Source organism: Theropithecus gelada, chromosome 3 (genome assembly GCF_003255815.1).
Source record: "Theropithecus gelada isolate Dixy chromosome 3, Tgel_1.0, whole genome shotgun sequence".
In the NCBI taxonomy this organism is placed as follows: Eukaryota; Metazoa; Chordata; class Mammalia; order Primates; family Cercopithecidae; genus Theropithecus; species Theropithecus gelada.
The window spans coordinates 11,182,629-11,198,348 of NC_037670.1; the positions used below are offsets into that span (position 1 = coordinate 11,182,629).

At 47.0% G+C, this 15,720-nt stretch overlaps 1 protein-coding gene across 8 annotated transcripts in view; it reads right to left on the reverse strand.

Moving 5' to 3' along the window:
* The window catches only part of CUX1 (cut like homeobox 1), a 472,214-nt gene that overhangs the window by 252,981 nt on the left and 203,513 nt on the right, over positions 1 to 15,720 (reverse strand). For 7 of the 8 annotated variants that reach the window (XM_025381011.1, XM_025381007.1, XM_025381006.1 and 4 more), the window contains one exon: positions 3,989 to 4,036. The exons of the other annotated variant lie outside the window; for it this stretch is intronic. In XM_025381011.1, coding sequence (XP_025236796.1) covers positions 3,989 to 4,036 — 48 coding nt within the window. The remainder of the gene's footprint in view (positions 1 to 3,988; positions 4,037 to 15,720) is intronic. 8 annotated transcript variants of the gene reach the window in all.

A 15,720-nucleotide genomic window follows, 5' to 3' on the forward strand; every position in this document is an offset into this window, starting at 1 on the left:
GGATCACGAGGTCAGGAGATCAAGACCATCCTGGCTAACATGGTGAAACCTCGTCTCTACTAAAAATACAAAAACTTAGCCGGGCGTGGTGGCGGGCACCTGTAGTCCCAGTTACTCAGGAGGCTGAGGCAGGAGAATGGCCTGAACTCGGGAGGCGGAGTTTGCAGTGAGCCGAGATCACGCCACCACACTCCAGCCTGGGCGACAGAGCGAGACTCCATCTCAAAAAAAAAATGTAGCATGTTGGGAAGGATGATGCTGGGAGTGTCTAGAGATTTAATGTGCAACAAGAACTGTAGTAAATATAATTACAATATGAGGGATTTCTGCTAAATGAGATCTTAGCTGCTCCTGCCACACACACGAAAAACAGTTACTATGTGAGATGATGCATATGTTAATTTGCTTCCCTGTATAACCATTTTACTGTCTGTATGTATCCCATAGCATCATGTAGTATACCTTAAGTATACATAATAAAATTTATTTATAAATTAGCAGAGGCTTGATAAATATTAATTAATGATGCTAAACAATTACCTTTCTTTTGTGTTTTCAAAATCCATATTAATTTTATTTATTTATTTATGATTAGCTTTCATATGGCCTTTAAAAAAAAATAGGCAACTGAAAGCTCTGCCTAGATGTTTGTTGGGTATTTCAAATTTAAGATATCAGGAATCAAATCCATTATCCTACTGAGAATGTGGGCTAATCTATAAGATAATTTGCTAAGACTCTTCAAAAAAACAAACAAACAAAACAAAAAATCAGGCCAGGCGCGGTGGCTCATGCCTGCAATCCCAGCACTCACTCTGGAAGGCTGAGGTAGGCAGATCACTTGAGGTCAGGAGTTTGAGCCCAGCCTGACCAACATGGCAGAGCCTCATCTCTACTAAACATACAAAAATTAACTGGGCATGGTGGCACGTGCCTGTAATCCCAGGTACTCGGGAAGCTGAGGCAGAAGAATGGCTTGAACCCGGAAGGTGGAGGTTGTGGTGAGCTGAGATTGTACCACTTCACTCCAGCCTGGGGGACAGAGTGAGACCCTGTCTAGAAAAATAAAAAAATAAAAAAAATTAAAGGTGATGGAGATGGAGAGGATGTCCTACATTAAAAGAGATAATGGAGGGGCCGTGTACAGTGGCTCATGTCTGTAATCAAGGCACTCTGGGAGGCCAAGGTGGGAGGATGGCTTGAGCCCGGGATGTCGAGACAAGCCTGGGCAACATATTGAAACCTCGTCTCTACTAAAAATAAAAATAAATTAGCCAGATGTGGTGGTGCACATGTATAGTCCCAGCTCTCTGTAGAGGGGGGCGGGGGAGTGCTAAGGCAAGAAGATTGCTGAGCCCAGGAGGTGGAGGCTGCAGTGAGCCATGATGGCACCATTGCACTGCAGCCTGGGTAACGGAGTGAGACCGTGTCTCAAAAAAAAACCAAAAACTTTTTAAAATAGAAAATTATAAAACAGATGATGAAATGATAGACAGATCTATAGATAGATTTCCAAATGTAATGTGTGAACCTGAACCTGACTGGACCTCAGTTGTAGGGAAGGCCATTATAAAAGACATCTTAGGGATAATTGGAAAAATTTGATTTTAGATCAAATAGGAGATGAGCTGGAATTCCTGTGAATTTTCCCAGGTGTGATATTTATGGACTGTGGTAATGTGGGAGAATGCTAATGGTTCCTTCACTTCGGGAGCCTTCCATGTGTTTGAGGGACACAGTGCCTGCTTCTGCAACTTACTTCCAAATGCTCAGCAAAAGTGGTGGGCGGGTAGGGGAGGGGGGAGGTACATGGGGTGACATGTTAACGACTGTGGATCTGGGTAAAGAGCGTATAGGTGGGCCGGGCACGGTGGCTCATGCCTGTAATCCCAGCACTTTGGGAGGTCGAGGCGGGCGGATCACCTGAGGTCAGGAGTTAAGAGACCAGCTTGACCAATATGATGAAACCCTATCTCTACTAAAAATACAAAAATCAGCTGGGCGTGGTGGCGGGTGCCTGTAATCCCAGCTACTTGGGAGGCTGAGGCAGGAGAATCACTTGAACCTGGGAGGTGAAGGTTGCAGTGAGCCGAGATCACGCCATTGCACTCCAGCCTGGGCAACAAGAGCGAAACTCCGTCTCAAAAAAAAAAAAAAAAAAAAAAAGAGTATGCAGGTGTTCACTGTACTAATCTTTCCATTTTTACACAGCTTTGAAATTTTTTCAAGAAGAAAGGAAAACAAGCAAACACCCAGAAAGTACACTGAACTCTGAGTGAGAGAACTAGGAAGCTAGTGCGTCTCTCAAAAGCTGCTGAACAGGTAACAGAACAGGTAAGATCAAATGTGGGTAGGTGTCAGGTAACAGTCTCACTCATCAAGTACGGGCTTGGAGATGAAGTTCTGAGAAAAAGACTGTTCAAGTCCATCCAGGCTCTGGGATGCGGGTGTCCTGCTGGCCAGACCAAGCTACATGCATGGGGGCTGAATGAGGCAGGAAGAAGATCATAAGAAGACAGGGGCACTGTTCTACCCTCTAAAATTTCCAGCCATCACCAACCGCTGTGTCTTCTTTCTACGCTGGTCCCTTTTGATGTCCTGAAATCGCCTCTCTATCTCTGGCTATAATCTCCCTGGCCTCCTTCTTCACTCACTCCCTGCTCTCGCTCCCAGCTGACAAATTTCCCAAATAGAAGCCCGACCACTTGCTCTAGAGCTCTGGGCCCAGGAACCCAGCCTTCCGTATATAAGGCCCACATCACCTGTGTCCCAAGTGGAACCTACTATATCTCACAGCTGTATCGCTTCTGCCCCTTCCCCCACGTGCTCCCTGTGACTTAATAGTTGCAAGAAAATAAAATCCCTGCCAGGCGTGGTGGCTCATGCCTGTAATCCTAGCACTTTGGGAGGTCGAGGCAGGTGGATCACTTGAGGTCAGGAGATCGAGACCAGCCTGGCCAACATGGTGAAACTGTGTCTCTACTAAAAATACAGAAACTAGCTGGGTGTGGTGGTGTGCACCTGTAATCTCACCTGCTTGAGAGGCTGAGACAGGAGAATCACTTGAACCCGGGAGGTGGAGGTTGCAGTGAGCCAAGATCGCGCCACTGCACTGTAGCCTGGGTGACAGGGCAAGACTCTGTCTCAAAAAAAAAGAAAAAAAAAAAATCCCTAAGACTGTACCAATATGGGCCCTTTCAGGGACTTTGGAAATGTCTCATTTCCTTTTCTCATCAGCCTGATATGATTTCACATTGTTTTTCCAATGGGAGATGCTAAAGAGGTGAGAAGATTCAATAAATCCGCAAGAATAATATAATTTCTGGTTTTCTAAACATCACTGAATCTTTACACAAAGGGCTGGCAAGGTCACCCGCGTGAAGCCCGGTCCCCTCTGTGGCTGTTCCTGCTAACAGGTAGCCAGGGCGGACGTCCCAGGTGACTTGCCACCCCCGTGCCGTCTGCCAGATGGCTCAAGTCCTTCTCTGGAAGGATCCGTTAGAAACCACTTCCTTCTACCGAGCCTAGGCTTGCTCCTCGTGGCTTCTGCCTGATGCTCTGTTTCAAGCCTGCGATCAAGTGGCATCCCTGTGCCCCCGCCAGCCTCTCACCAAAGCACCGCACTCGTGGCAGTGGCAGCCCCAGACCAGCTCAGCGAACCAGGCGACTTCTGAGAGGGAACGCGCGGGCTCCTAAAGGCCGTTACAAAAACAATCTGCCCACTGTAACCATACAGGGCGCTTCTGCTCGGAATCCACCACACCTCTGCATATTCTGAGCATAGCTTCCTTTTCCAGGAGAGCTTTCACCAAGGACCCAGTGGAAAATCACGTCGCAGAGCGCAAAATATGCACGACGCTGGGTCGGAGCAGCCGGGAAGGCACCATCTGGGCAGCACCTTTTGCCCACAGCATTTCTTTAACGTGACTAAAAAGATGAATTAGCCACGAAGGGTGGCTCAGGATAGAAAATGAATAGAAAAGCTTACCTCTCCTTGGAAACTCTTCAGCAGCGGCGCTACCTGCTTGCGCAAATCCTGGAGCAGGAGGCGGAGGTCAGGAAGCAGCCATTTGAGAAGGAGAAAGAAGGGAAACATCGGTTAAGGCCTCCTAAAAACAGCGTGGCAGTCAGTGCTGATTATCATCTAAAGCAAGCCTGGGGACCTCACCCGTTCCTGCACTCCCAAAACATGAATAACGCCAACTGGCGCTCCAGGATTTAAACTTATTTAAGAATACAACGAGGTGGTTCTTTCTTGTTGTTGTTGTTGAAGACAGAGTCCCATTCTGTCGACCAGGCTGGAGTGCACTGGCACAATCCCGGCTCACTGCAACCTCTGCCTCCTGGGCTCGAGTCATCCTCCCACCTCAGACTCCCAAGTAGCTGAGACTACAGGCGTACGCCACCATGCCTGGTTAATTTCTGTATCTTTTTGTAGAGACAGGGTTTCATCATGTCGTCCAGGCGAGGGTCAAACTACTGGGCTTAAGAGATCCGCCCACCTGAGCATCCCAAAGTGCTGGGATTACAGCCGTGAGCCACCCCACCAGCCTACAACGACTTTTTATTTCTACTAACTCCTGGTCACATATACCTCATTTTGAATGTGCTACAGACTAAAGCTTTTGGTGATGTCAGTTTAAGTGAGATGATTCGCTTGGAATAAAAGAGACTAGAATGGGTGATTTGACTGCTGTTTCTATCTGAAATGGACCTGGGCCACTGCACTGTGTTTTAGCTGCCTTTTTTTTTTTTTTTTTTTTTTTTGAGATGCAGTCTCACTCTGTCACCCAAGCTGAAGTGCAGTGGCACAATCTCAGCTCACTGCAACATCTGCCTCCCGGGTTTGAGTGATTCTCTTGCCTCAGCCTCCCAAGTAGCTGGGACTACAGGTGCCCACCACCATGCCGACTAATGTTTGTATTTGTAGTAGAGACGGGGTTTTGCCATGTTGGCCAGGATGGTCTCGAACTCCTGATCTCCGGTGATCCACCCACTTTCGTCTCCCAAAGTGCTGGGATTACAGGCGTGAGCCACCATGACTGGCCCTAGCTGCCATTTTAATGCACCGTTAATGGGAGATACAGCCTGTTTTGAATCCACATCTGACAAAGTCACAATAAATTTTATCCCATGCCACCAGTGCCCATTTTGAAACACCAGGACATCCCATAGGTACGTGCTTATGATCCTGTTCAGGGCATTTTATTTAAAATGAAGTAACTGAGAAAGTGCTTCAAATACTTTGAAAAGACTCAACTAAGATAATATTTACTGAAAGTTCAGGCATTTCAACTACATTTTTTCTTTTTTTTTTTTTTAAGATGGAGTCTCACTCTGTTGCCCAGGCTGGAGTGCAGTGGCTAGATCTCAGCTCACTGCAACCTCCACCTCCAAGGTTCAAGTGATTCTCCTGCCTCAGCCTCCCGAGTAGCTGGGACTACAGGTGCCCACCACCACGTCCAGCTAATTTTTATATTTTCAGTAGAGACGGGGTTTCACCATGTTGGCCAGGCTGGTCTCAAACTCCTGACCTCAGGTGATCCACCCGCCTCAGCCTCCTAAAGTGCTGGGATTACAGGTGTGAGCCACTGCGCCAGGCCTACCTTTTGGTTCATGAAGCCTTCTGAGAATCTGAGGAAAGCTACTGACCTTGCCATTAGAAATAAAACTCTGCAAATTATTTTATCAGAGCCTTCCTAAGTAAGACCTATCGAGATCCCAGATGAAGAAGTCTGCTTATCCAACACATACAGCCATATGTGCTTACTTATTTTTAAATATAACTTAAAGTTAAATAAATTTGGGAAATTCAGTTTCTGAGTTACCCTAGCCACATTTCAAGGATTCGGTAGCCACTTGGCGCTAGTGGCTACTGCTTCCAACCATGCAAACACAGAACTTTTCCATCATTGCAGAGGGACCTACAGGATAGGCCTGTACAGCAAGTTTTTGTTCTTTTGAGACAGAGTCTTGCTCTGTCACCCAGGTTAGAGTATAGTGGTGTGATCATAGCTCACTACAGCCTCAACTTCCTAGGTTCAAGTGATCCTCCCACCTCAGCCTCCCGAGTAGCTGGGACTACAGATGCACACCATCATGCCTTGCTAATTTTCATATTTTTTTGTAGAGACAAGGGTCTTGCTATGTTGCCCAGGCTGGAATTCCTGGACTCAAGTGATCTGCCTGTCTCGATCTCCCAAAGTGCTGGGATTACAGGTGTGAGCCACTGCACCTGACCACTGTACCACAAGTTTTTTGACAAATATCACCAGCCCACATTATTTTGTACTGTGATCCTGTAGAAACATTTGGTCAAGAAGCATTGTAATTTCCCTTTTAACTGTATACTGTTCCAAAGGATGCATTTCTAAACGTGATACCATTATTTCCTTGGAGAAGTCAGTCCTGTTACTTCCTCCACTAGATGATTTTCTATATTTTTACACCAAGTTCCATGACAAAAAATAATCAGATTCTTTACCAATATGTTGTTGCTTTTTTTTTCCCCCCCTAAGACGGGGTCTGGCTCTGTCACCCAGGCTGGACTGCAGTGGCATGATCTCAGCTCACTGTAACCTCCACCTCCCGGGTTCAAGGGATCCTCTCACCTCAACCTCCCATGTAGCTGGGACTACAGGCACACACCACCACACCTGGCTAGTTTTTGTATTTTTTGTAGAGACAGGGTTTCACCATGCTGCCCAGGCTGGTCTCGAACTCCCAGGTTCAAGCGATATGCCCGCCTTGGTCTCCCAAAGTTTGAGGATTATAGGCGTGAGCCACCATGCCCGGCCACCAATTTCTTTTTATATGAATAAGGCTATCTGTGGTCAGCACCAATAATAGTTTGACAGAGATAACCACGTCCTCATAGCTGGCACCTGTGAACACATCAGATTGCGATGGTAAAAGGGGCTTTTGCAGATGGGATTATGTCAGGGATCATGAGTCAGGAGATGATCCCGGATTATCCAGGTGGGCCCGGTGTAATCCTAGTGCTCCTAGTAAGAGAGAGGCAGGAGGCTCAGAATCAGAGGAGATCTGAGGACGGACGCAGAGGTCGGAATGCTATAGGAATGCGGACAGCCCGAGAGGCTGGAAACTGCCAGGAAACTGATTCTCCCCCAGAGCTTCTGATAGGAACACAATTCTGGCTGACACCTTGATTCCAGCCTGGGAAATCCCATTTTGGACTCCTGAACTCGAGCACTGTCAGATGATAAATTTCTGTTGTTTTAAGCCACTCGGCGCATGACAGGTTGCGATAGCAGCAACAGGAAGCTAACACATCACTGCATCCCATTGTGCTTTTCAGAAAGTAGAGGACAAAATGTAACACAAAGGGTAACAAGCGAAAAGAGGGTGGAAGGTGTAAAGAATGATGGAGGAGAGATTACTGTGTGATCCCAGCAGGGTCCAGGGAAAACGACCACGGGGCCTGGCACACAGTGGGGACTCAAAAGACAGGGAATGGGTGCATGAGGGAATGTATGGAAGAATAGCTATGGCCGGGCATGGTGGCTCACACCTGTAATGCCAGCACTTTGGGAGGCTGAGGCAAGTGGATTACCTGAGGTCAGGAGTTTGAGACCAGCCTAGCCAGCATGGCGAAACCCTGTCTCTACTCAAAATACAAAAATTAGCTGGGCATGGTGGTGCATGCCTGTAGTCCAGGCTACACAGGAGGTTGAGGTGGGAGGATCACTTAAACCCCGGAGGCAGAGGCTGCAGTGAGCTGAGACCGCACCAATGCCCTCTAGCCTGGGTGACAGAGTGAGACTCCGTCTCAAAGAAAAAACAAAAAAAGGCTTAACAAGGGCCCAGATTCAGAGAGGAAAGAGACAAGTCAGATGAAGTCATGGAATGAGAAAGCTGGTGGGGCTGAGAGATTTCAGATTACACCAGAGAAATGGAAGAGGGCAGAGCTTGATAGAGGAGAACAGGGGGCTGGGGCACAGGGGCAAGGCCAGGCCCTGAATGGCAGTGTGCCTTACCAGGCGTGCTCCCAGGTTACCCCAACCCTGCAACCTGGCACAGGGCCAGCCTCACCCAAACACCAGCTCTGAGAAGTACAGGAGATGATACAATTATTTCTATATTCCATTGCAGCATTCCAGAAAGGCAGAAGGGCTTTGCCTTTTATAATGTCCTTAAATAAAGCTAACTCCTCTCACCCCATCCACGTAGATTTTTTCCCTTTTGAGCATATTCATGTCTCCTAACAGACCTACAAAAATAACCTTTTTGATATTAAAGCTACATGTGTGTTTGTACACACACTCACGCACACACACATATTTAAAGACAGTTGAAGAGGGAAAAACCACTATATACTCACACGTATCATACACAAACTGATATATATGTACTTCAAGCTGCCAGCCAAAAATCACTCATTCTAATTTCATCTTTGGCAGTTTGAGAAATTCCCGATCCAATTCTGCTGCCTGCAAATATTATTCAGTTTTGTACTAAACTAAGAAGACAGATACAAAGATGTTCAATTCTGGCCAGGCACGGTGGCTCATGCCTAGAGTCCCAGTACACTGGGAGACTCCCCACCTCAACCTGGGGGGTTGAGGCTGCAGTGAGCCAAGATCGTGCCATTACACTCCAGGCTGGGTGACAGAGAGAGACTCTCTCTCAAAAAAGATGCTCAATTCCGACCCACAGAATTCTCCATCGTCGGTTAGCAAGGACATGATATGATTTACTGTCTTTCTAGAACACAGCACTCTTTGCTGTCTGGACAGCACCAGAAAATGCAGACTCTGCCACTTACTGGTCCTCATGCACACCCGCATAATCCTCCTTTGTGGTCATAAACTAGAAAAAGTGGGGTTCAGGCCGGTCAAAACTACAGTGGAACAAATGATAATGAGGCAGTGAACACATGTTTAAAAACTGTTTTTTGGGGAAGATGGAGTCTCGCTCTGTCACCCAGGCTGGAGTGCAGTGACGTGATCTTAGCTCACTGCAACCTCCACCCCCCAGATTCAAGCGATTCTCCTGCCTCAGCCTCCCAAGTAGCTGGGACTACAGGTGCGAGCCACCCCGCCCTGCTCATTTTTGTACTTTCAGCAGAGACAAGGTTTCACCGTGTTGGTCAGGCTGGTCTCAAACTCCTGACCTCAAGGAATTTGCCCACCTCGGCATCCCAAAGTGCTGGGATTGCAGGCTTGCGCCACTGCACCCGGCCATGTTTTAAAACTTAATTACTTCGAGTTACACACTTAATTCATTTACAGGCTTGCCAGTGATGTTTTTTCACCTTGCTTTCATCCCATCCCATCTATTGGGCAAAAAGTAACAAACATCTTAATGCACAGAAAGTCAAGGTCTTGAGATAATTCCTATCGAATGTCTTTTGGTGAAAGCCAAAATAGCTCATGCCAACCTCCTCTCCTTTGAGTACACAGCAAATAAATAATGTTTACACAGAGATGTTTCTATGTAAAAGGATTTCCATTATTTTCTCTTTTTTTTTTTGTTTTGTTTTTTTTTTTGTTTTTTTGAGACAGTGTCTCTCTCTCTCTTCCATCCAGGCTGGAGTGCAGTGGCTCAATCATAGCTCACTGCAGTCTTGACCTCGTGGGCACGAGCAATCCTCCCGTCTCAGCACCCCGAGCAGCTGGGACTACTGGCATGCGCCACCATGTCCAGCTAATTTTTGCATTTTTTGTAGAGACGGGGTTTCACCATGCTGCCCAGGCTGATCTCAAACTCCTAGGCTCAAGTGATCCACCCACCTTGGCCTCCCAGAGTGCTGGGATTACAGGGGTGTGCTACTGTCTGGCCGGATTTCCACTATTCTTGAAACCGCTGATTCACAACTCAGTTTTCAGGTCAGAGAACTGAACAGCAAAATGCTATTAAGGAATTTTTTAGGTAATGCTAATTGCTGGAGGAAACCATTCTGACGTAAAAGCAAAATAGAGACAAATAAAATCATCAGGCAGTGTTCAATTGCACCTGTAATGTATGAGCGGGAGTTGTAACACACACACTCCCGGGCCCTCTCTAGAAGGCTCTGCTCTATCTTAGGGCCTCATGCTCCCAATTCCCATGAGCTCTCTTCCGCTCCCCATATCCCAGAGTCGCGTGCCAGGGACCCAGAGCTGGTGACATGCTGAGCTGCTGCACAGAGGCTCACCTCTGTCTGCAGGAGTGAGAGCCTCGCTGGAATCAGCACAAACACAACGCATACACAGAAGGAGGCTGTGAATTACAAACACATCTCCAAAGTCATCGAGTCGTCTCTATTTTTAAAATATCTGGGCTGGGTGTGGTGGCTCACACCTGTAATCCCAGCACTTTGGGAGGCTGAGGCAGACAGATCACCTGAGGTTGGGAGTTCGAGACCAGCCTGACCAACATGGAGAAATCCTGTCTCTATTAATAAAAAAATACAAAATTAGCCAGGCATGGTGGTGTGTGCCTATAATCCCAGCTACTTGGAAGGCTGAGGCAGGAGAATCACTTGAACCTAGGAGGCAGATGTTGTGGTGAACCGAGATTGCACCATTGTACTCCAGTCTGGGCAACAACAGTGAAACTCCGTCTCCAAAAAAAAAAAAAAAAAAAAAAAGTCTGGTAACTCATATCTGTAATCCCAGCACTTTGGGAGGCCAAGGCGGGAGGATTGCTTGAGCCCAGGCATTCGGGACCAGCCTGGGCAACATGGTAAAACCCTGTCGCTAGAAAAAATACAAAAATTAGCAAGTATGGTGGTGCAGGCTTGTAGTCCTATCTACTTGGGAGGATGGTTTGAACCTAGGAGTTTGGGATGGCAGTGAGCTATGACTGTGCCACCACTCCAGCCTGGGGTGACAGAGCAAGACCCTGTCTCCAAATGGGGAAAAAAAAAAAAAATCTAATAATCCAGATTTTTCTGGATTTTTTTTCACTCTACAGTAACTTGGATGCTTTTCTGGGAAATAACCCTGACTTCATTTAAGAGGTGCAGCATCTCTTGGTGGTACCCCATCCTCTACAGTGACAGCTCGGCGGTGGGACCCTTTCTCCTTTGGTGACAATGTAGTCTTTCCAAGAGCACTGGGGCAGGGTGGGGGTAGTGAGGAGCTGAACTGGGTCACTTCTGAAAGACTCGATTCTGACTCTCTCAAGGTTGTTGCCAATGGTGCTAGGGGTGGGGACCCTTAGGGACCTGGCCCTGTGGCTTGGCCTGTTCAGTTGTCACCTTCTGTTCCAGATATCCCCTACCTGGGGTAATTCTCTGCTCTTGCCTCTCCCCTCTCCTCTGGTCTTAGCTCACATTGTCTTTTTTTTTTCAGACGGAGTTTCACTCTTGTCGCCCAGGCTGAAATGCAGTGGCATGATCTCAGCTCACTGCAACCTCCGCCTCCTGGGTTTAAGCAATTCTCCTGTCTCGGCTTCCCAAGTAGCTGGAATTACAGGCACCCGCCACCATGCCTGGCTAATTTTTGTATTTTTAGTAGAGATGGGGTTTATGTTGGCCAGGCTGGTCTTGAACTCCTGACCTCAAGGGATCCACCTGCCTCACCCTCCCAAACTGTTGGGATTACAGGCGTGAGCCACTGCGCCCAACCCCAATGTCTTTTTATAAGGCCCTGGTAGCACCAATGAGAGAACAGTAATTACTGGTGAAAGAAAAAATGTTCTTAGTATTTATTTTCCTGGATGTCATATAAAATAGCTGTAAGTTTCCCTCATCAATGTATACAAGAGCTCAGACCAGGTACGAAGTCTTTAAAAACAAGACAATATATATTATGTGATATGCAGACTGTAGACCTCAACTTAAAATATAGTTCAGTGAAAAATAAGTTTATTTTGTTCCAGGATACTGAAACTGTCACTTCCCATCTCATCTGAAGATGAACCATATAACCATCAACACGGCATCGTTCCTTTGGTTACTTTTATAGATGAACACATATTCCTTCCAGTCCTTGTGATAGAAAAGGGTAATTTTAAATGGCATTGAAACTCAAGTATTAAATAAAAAATATCTTTCTATACAACAGCAGACAGTAAGTATGTCCTGGCAATTTCTCAAAGATTTTAGTTCACAGGTTTGAGAAAAATTCCATTAGCTTTAATTATTTATCAGCAGTCAATTTAGATTACTGTTCTTGACCTATTTTTACAGTGTATGGGCCACCCAGCAATGAAATAAATGAATAGTCTTTTTCTACAATGGCTGATTTTCTGAAATAATAGAAATCTGGTTTAAAGGAGGAATGAAACCCCAAACATGTAATTACCACAATATATAACTCGCCACGCTGCTTTTGTAGTTGGATAAAATGCACATCTTTGTGAGTTTTTTGGTTATTAAGTAAGATTATCTTGAAAGGGATAAACTCACTCCTGCTGTAATTTCTTCCCATTTAAATGTCTTTGCACCATTTAAAACACGTTCCGTGTCCTGGCAGCAAGTCTCCAATGCTGATGCTATGGCTTTTGCGTGGTGCCTGGTACAACTCCACCACGGGAAGGGCTGGCTTTGGGGGAGTGGTGGGATGGGGAGCTGAGATGAGGGTGCAGGATTTCAACACAGGGTGCCTGCTGGTAAGCAGCGAGGGGTACCCTGAAACCGCAGGCGGGGACCCCTGAGTTCCCGAGCAACAGGGAATCTGCAAGGCTTTGATGATGAGACCGGGCATGGTGGCTCACGCCTGTAATCCCAGCACTTTGGGAGGCCAAGGCAGGTGGATCACATGAGGGCAGGAGTTCAAGACCAGCCTGGCCAACATGGTGAAACCCCATCTCTACTAAAAACAGAAAAATTAGCCAGGTGTGGTGGCATGCGCCTGTAATCCCAGCTACTCTGAAGGCAGAGGCTGCAGTGAGCTGAGATTGCGCCACTGCACTCCAGCCAGGGCAATAGAATGAGACTATGTCTCAAAAAACAAAAAAAACAAAAAAAGACTTGTCTGATGTTGAAAAGTGGTGTGTGTGTGTGTGTGTGTGTGTGTGTGTGTGTGTGTGTTTGTGTTTAGGGGGTGGTTATCTAAGTGGTAATGCCTGAATGTGGGCCAATAAAGATTGAGGATGGTGCAAAGGACTCAGAAGAAGGGCAGATTCGAACTGCACGGAGGCCATGATCTGGCAGCACGTGGCCACGGCTCAGGGTTATGGTGGAGCCTGGATGCCAATGCCGCTAAGCCAGCGATCCTCAAAGCAGGGTCTGGGGACTCCCGGCTCTCCAGATCCTTTCATGGATCCACAAGGTCAAAACTACTCTTGTTACTTGCCTTTTCCTCGCCTTCTCCTGCAAGTGTACAGTGGAGTTTTCTAGATGGCTGCGATGTGTGACGATAGCCTCACTCTGACACCAGTGGCTCGTGTGTTTGTGTGTTCCTGTGCTTTGCAGACTCCTCAGCTTTCATGGCTAACACAGTCAATACTGAGAGATACAACACACACACGCACACGCACGCACGCACCCTCTCCGGAGTCCCCAATTTAAAGAGACTGAAACTTTGAGAAATGGTTGCACTAAGGCTTCTTCTGGTCTCAGAGCTGAGAACCGCTCATTGTCAAGGGAAAGGCTGTTTGTCCACTCTGAGATCCTGTGTGTGGCCTCACGGGCAGCTCAGACAGGACAGCCAGAGCCTCGCTGGCATCTGGGGATCAGACACCTCACTGAGAGGGGCATGCAAGCGCCAGCTCCAGTAGCCTGGGCTGGCATCAGCCCTGCCCAGTCTCCAAAGCCACGTGTCCAGGGCTAGCCCACCTGGCACAGGAATTTCCTGCAGGACTCTCCTCGTGGCCAGGGGATCAGCGGTGGGAAACAGGAGAAGCCAAATTCAGGCTCCATTGGTTAATTCTCTTAAATAAGTCTGATTTGATTCTAGGTCTGATTTCAAAATATTCTTCCAGGTCCCTTTCTGATTAACTGCTCATGTCTAAACCTCTGACTGGGCACAGTGGCTCACACCTGTAATCCCAGCACGTTGGGAGGCCCAGACAGGAGGATTCCTTGAGGCCAGGAGTTTGAGACCAGTCTAGGCAACATAGGGAGACTCCTGCTCTACAAAAAAATTTTTAAAAATTTACCCAGGCATGGTGGCAAGTGCCTATAGTCCCAGCTACTCGGGAGGGTGAGGTGGGAGGATCGCTTGAGCCCAGGAGGTTGAGGCCGCAGTGAGCTATAATCACGCCACTGCACTCCAGCCTGGGTGACAGAGCAAGACTTCATCTCAAAAATAAACAAATCTCTAGTTACATTTCAGAACTTTGAAAACACAGTTGTGATTTATTGATTTATTGATGTATCTATACATCAATAGATTTGGAATTTGTCAAAGAGAGGAACCACATGTTTTTCTGAGACAGAGTCTCGCTCTGTTGCCCAGGCTGGAGTGCAGTGGTGTGATCTTGGCTCACTGCAACCTCCACTTCCCAGACTCAAGCGATTCTCATGCCTCAGCCACCTGAGTAGCTGGGATTACAGGTGTGTGTCACCATACCTGGCTAATTTTTGTATTTTTTTAGTAGAGATGGGGTTTCTCCATGTTGGCCAGGCTGGTCTGAAACTCCTGACCTCAGGTGATCCACCCATCTCGGCCTGCGGAAGTGCTGGGTTATAGGCATGAACCACCACATCCGGCCCACGTATTATATATTAATTTATTCAAAAATCATTTGAGCATTAATTACGAGTAGTGAATGAGACAGTTAGTCCCTGCCCTCAGGAAGCTTATGTGCTAGCAAGAGTGGTGAGGTCTCAATTTCTAGGAGACATTTGAGGAGATGTACAGTCCTCTATTCCTGGGCGATGGTGCTAGGTTCGGAGCAGACACTCAGTGAATACTTGTGGATTGAATGAATGAAGAGATGCTCTTCCCAGACTCATCACCAAGCTCACTTTTTTTTTTTTTTTTTGAGACAAAGTCTCCCTGTGTTGCCCAGATTGGAGTGCAGTGGCACGATCTTGGCTTACTGCAACCTCCGCCTCCCGGGTTCAAGCAATTCTCCTGCCTCAATCTCCTGAGTAGCTGGGATTACAGGCGCCCACCACCACGTCAGGATAATTTTTGCATTTTTAGTAGAGACAGGGTTTCACCATGTTGGCCATGCTGGTCTCGAACTCCTGACCTCAGGTGATCTACCAGCCTTGGCCTCCCAAAGTGCTGGGATACAGACGTGAGCCACCACGACCAGCCCAAGCTACTATTTTATGGACACTGCTGCAAAGGGAACTCCTGTGCTAGACAGGGATGGACCCCAAAGGCACCATTTCACCCCAGGACTCTCTGAAACCAACCAAGATGTGTGACTCCGACTTTTGCCACTGTGTCATTTATTCCAGATCTTAGGCCCTGCTAACATTTAGACAAATGGGCTGTTTAAAATCAGAATGCAGATGAATCTTTCCTCTTAGTACTTTCAGGAGTCTATCTGTAAGAATAATCAGAGATGTAGGCAGAGATTTATGCACAAGAATGTCCAGCATGAGTTTAGAACAGAGAACTACTGGGAACAATGTGGATCCCGACACCAGGGGAGTACTTACTAGAGAATTTTACTAAAGCAGTACAATAGCATATTAGGTAGTCAGTATAATTCTTTGTAAGAAACGAGGTCTTGCTCTGTCGTCCAGGCTGGAGTGCAGAGGTGCGGTCATCACTCACTGCAGCCTGGAGTCAGTATCATTAGTTTTTGAAGAAGAGCAAAGACTTGGAATGAGGCACGTGACTTCCATTTATTCCACAGATGTTTGTTGAG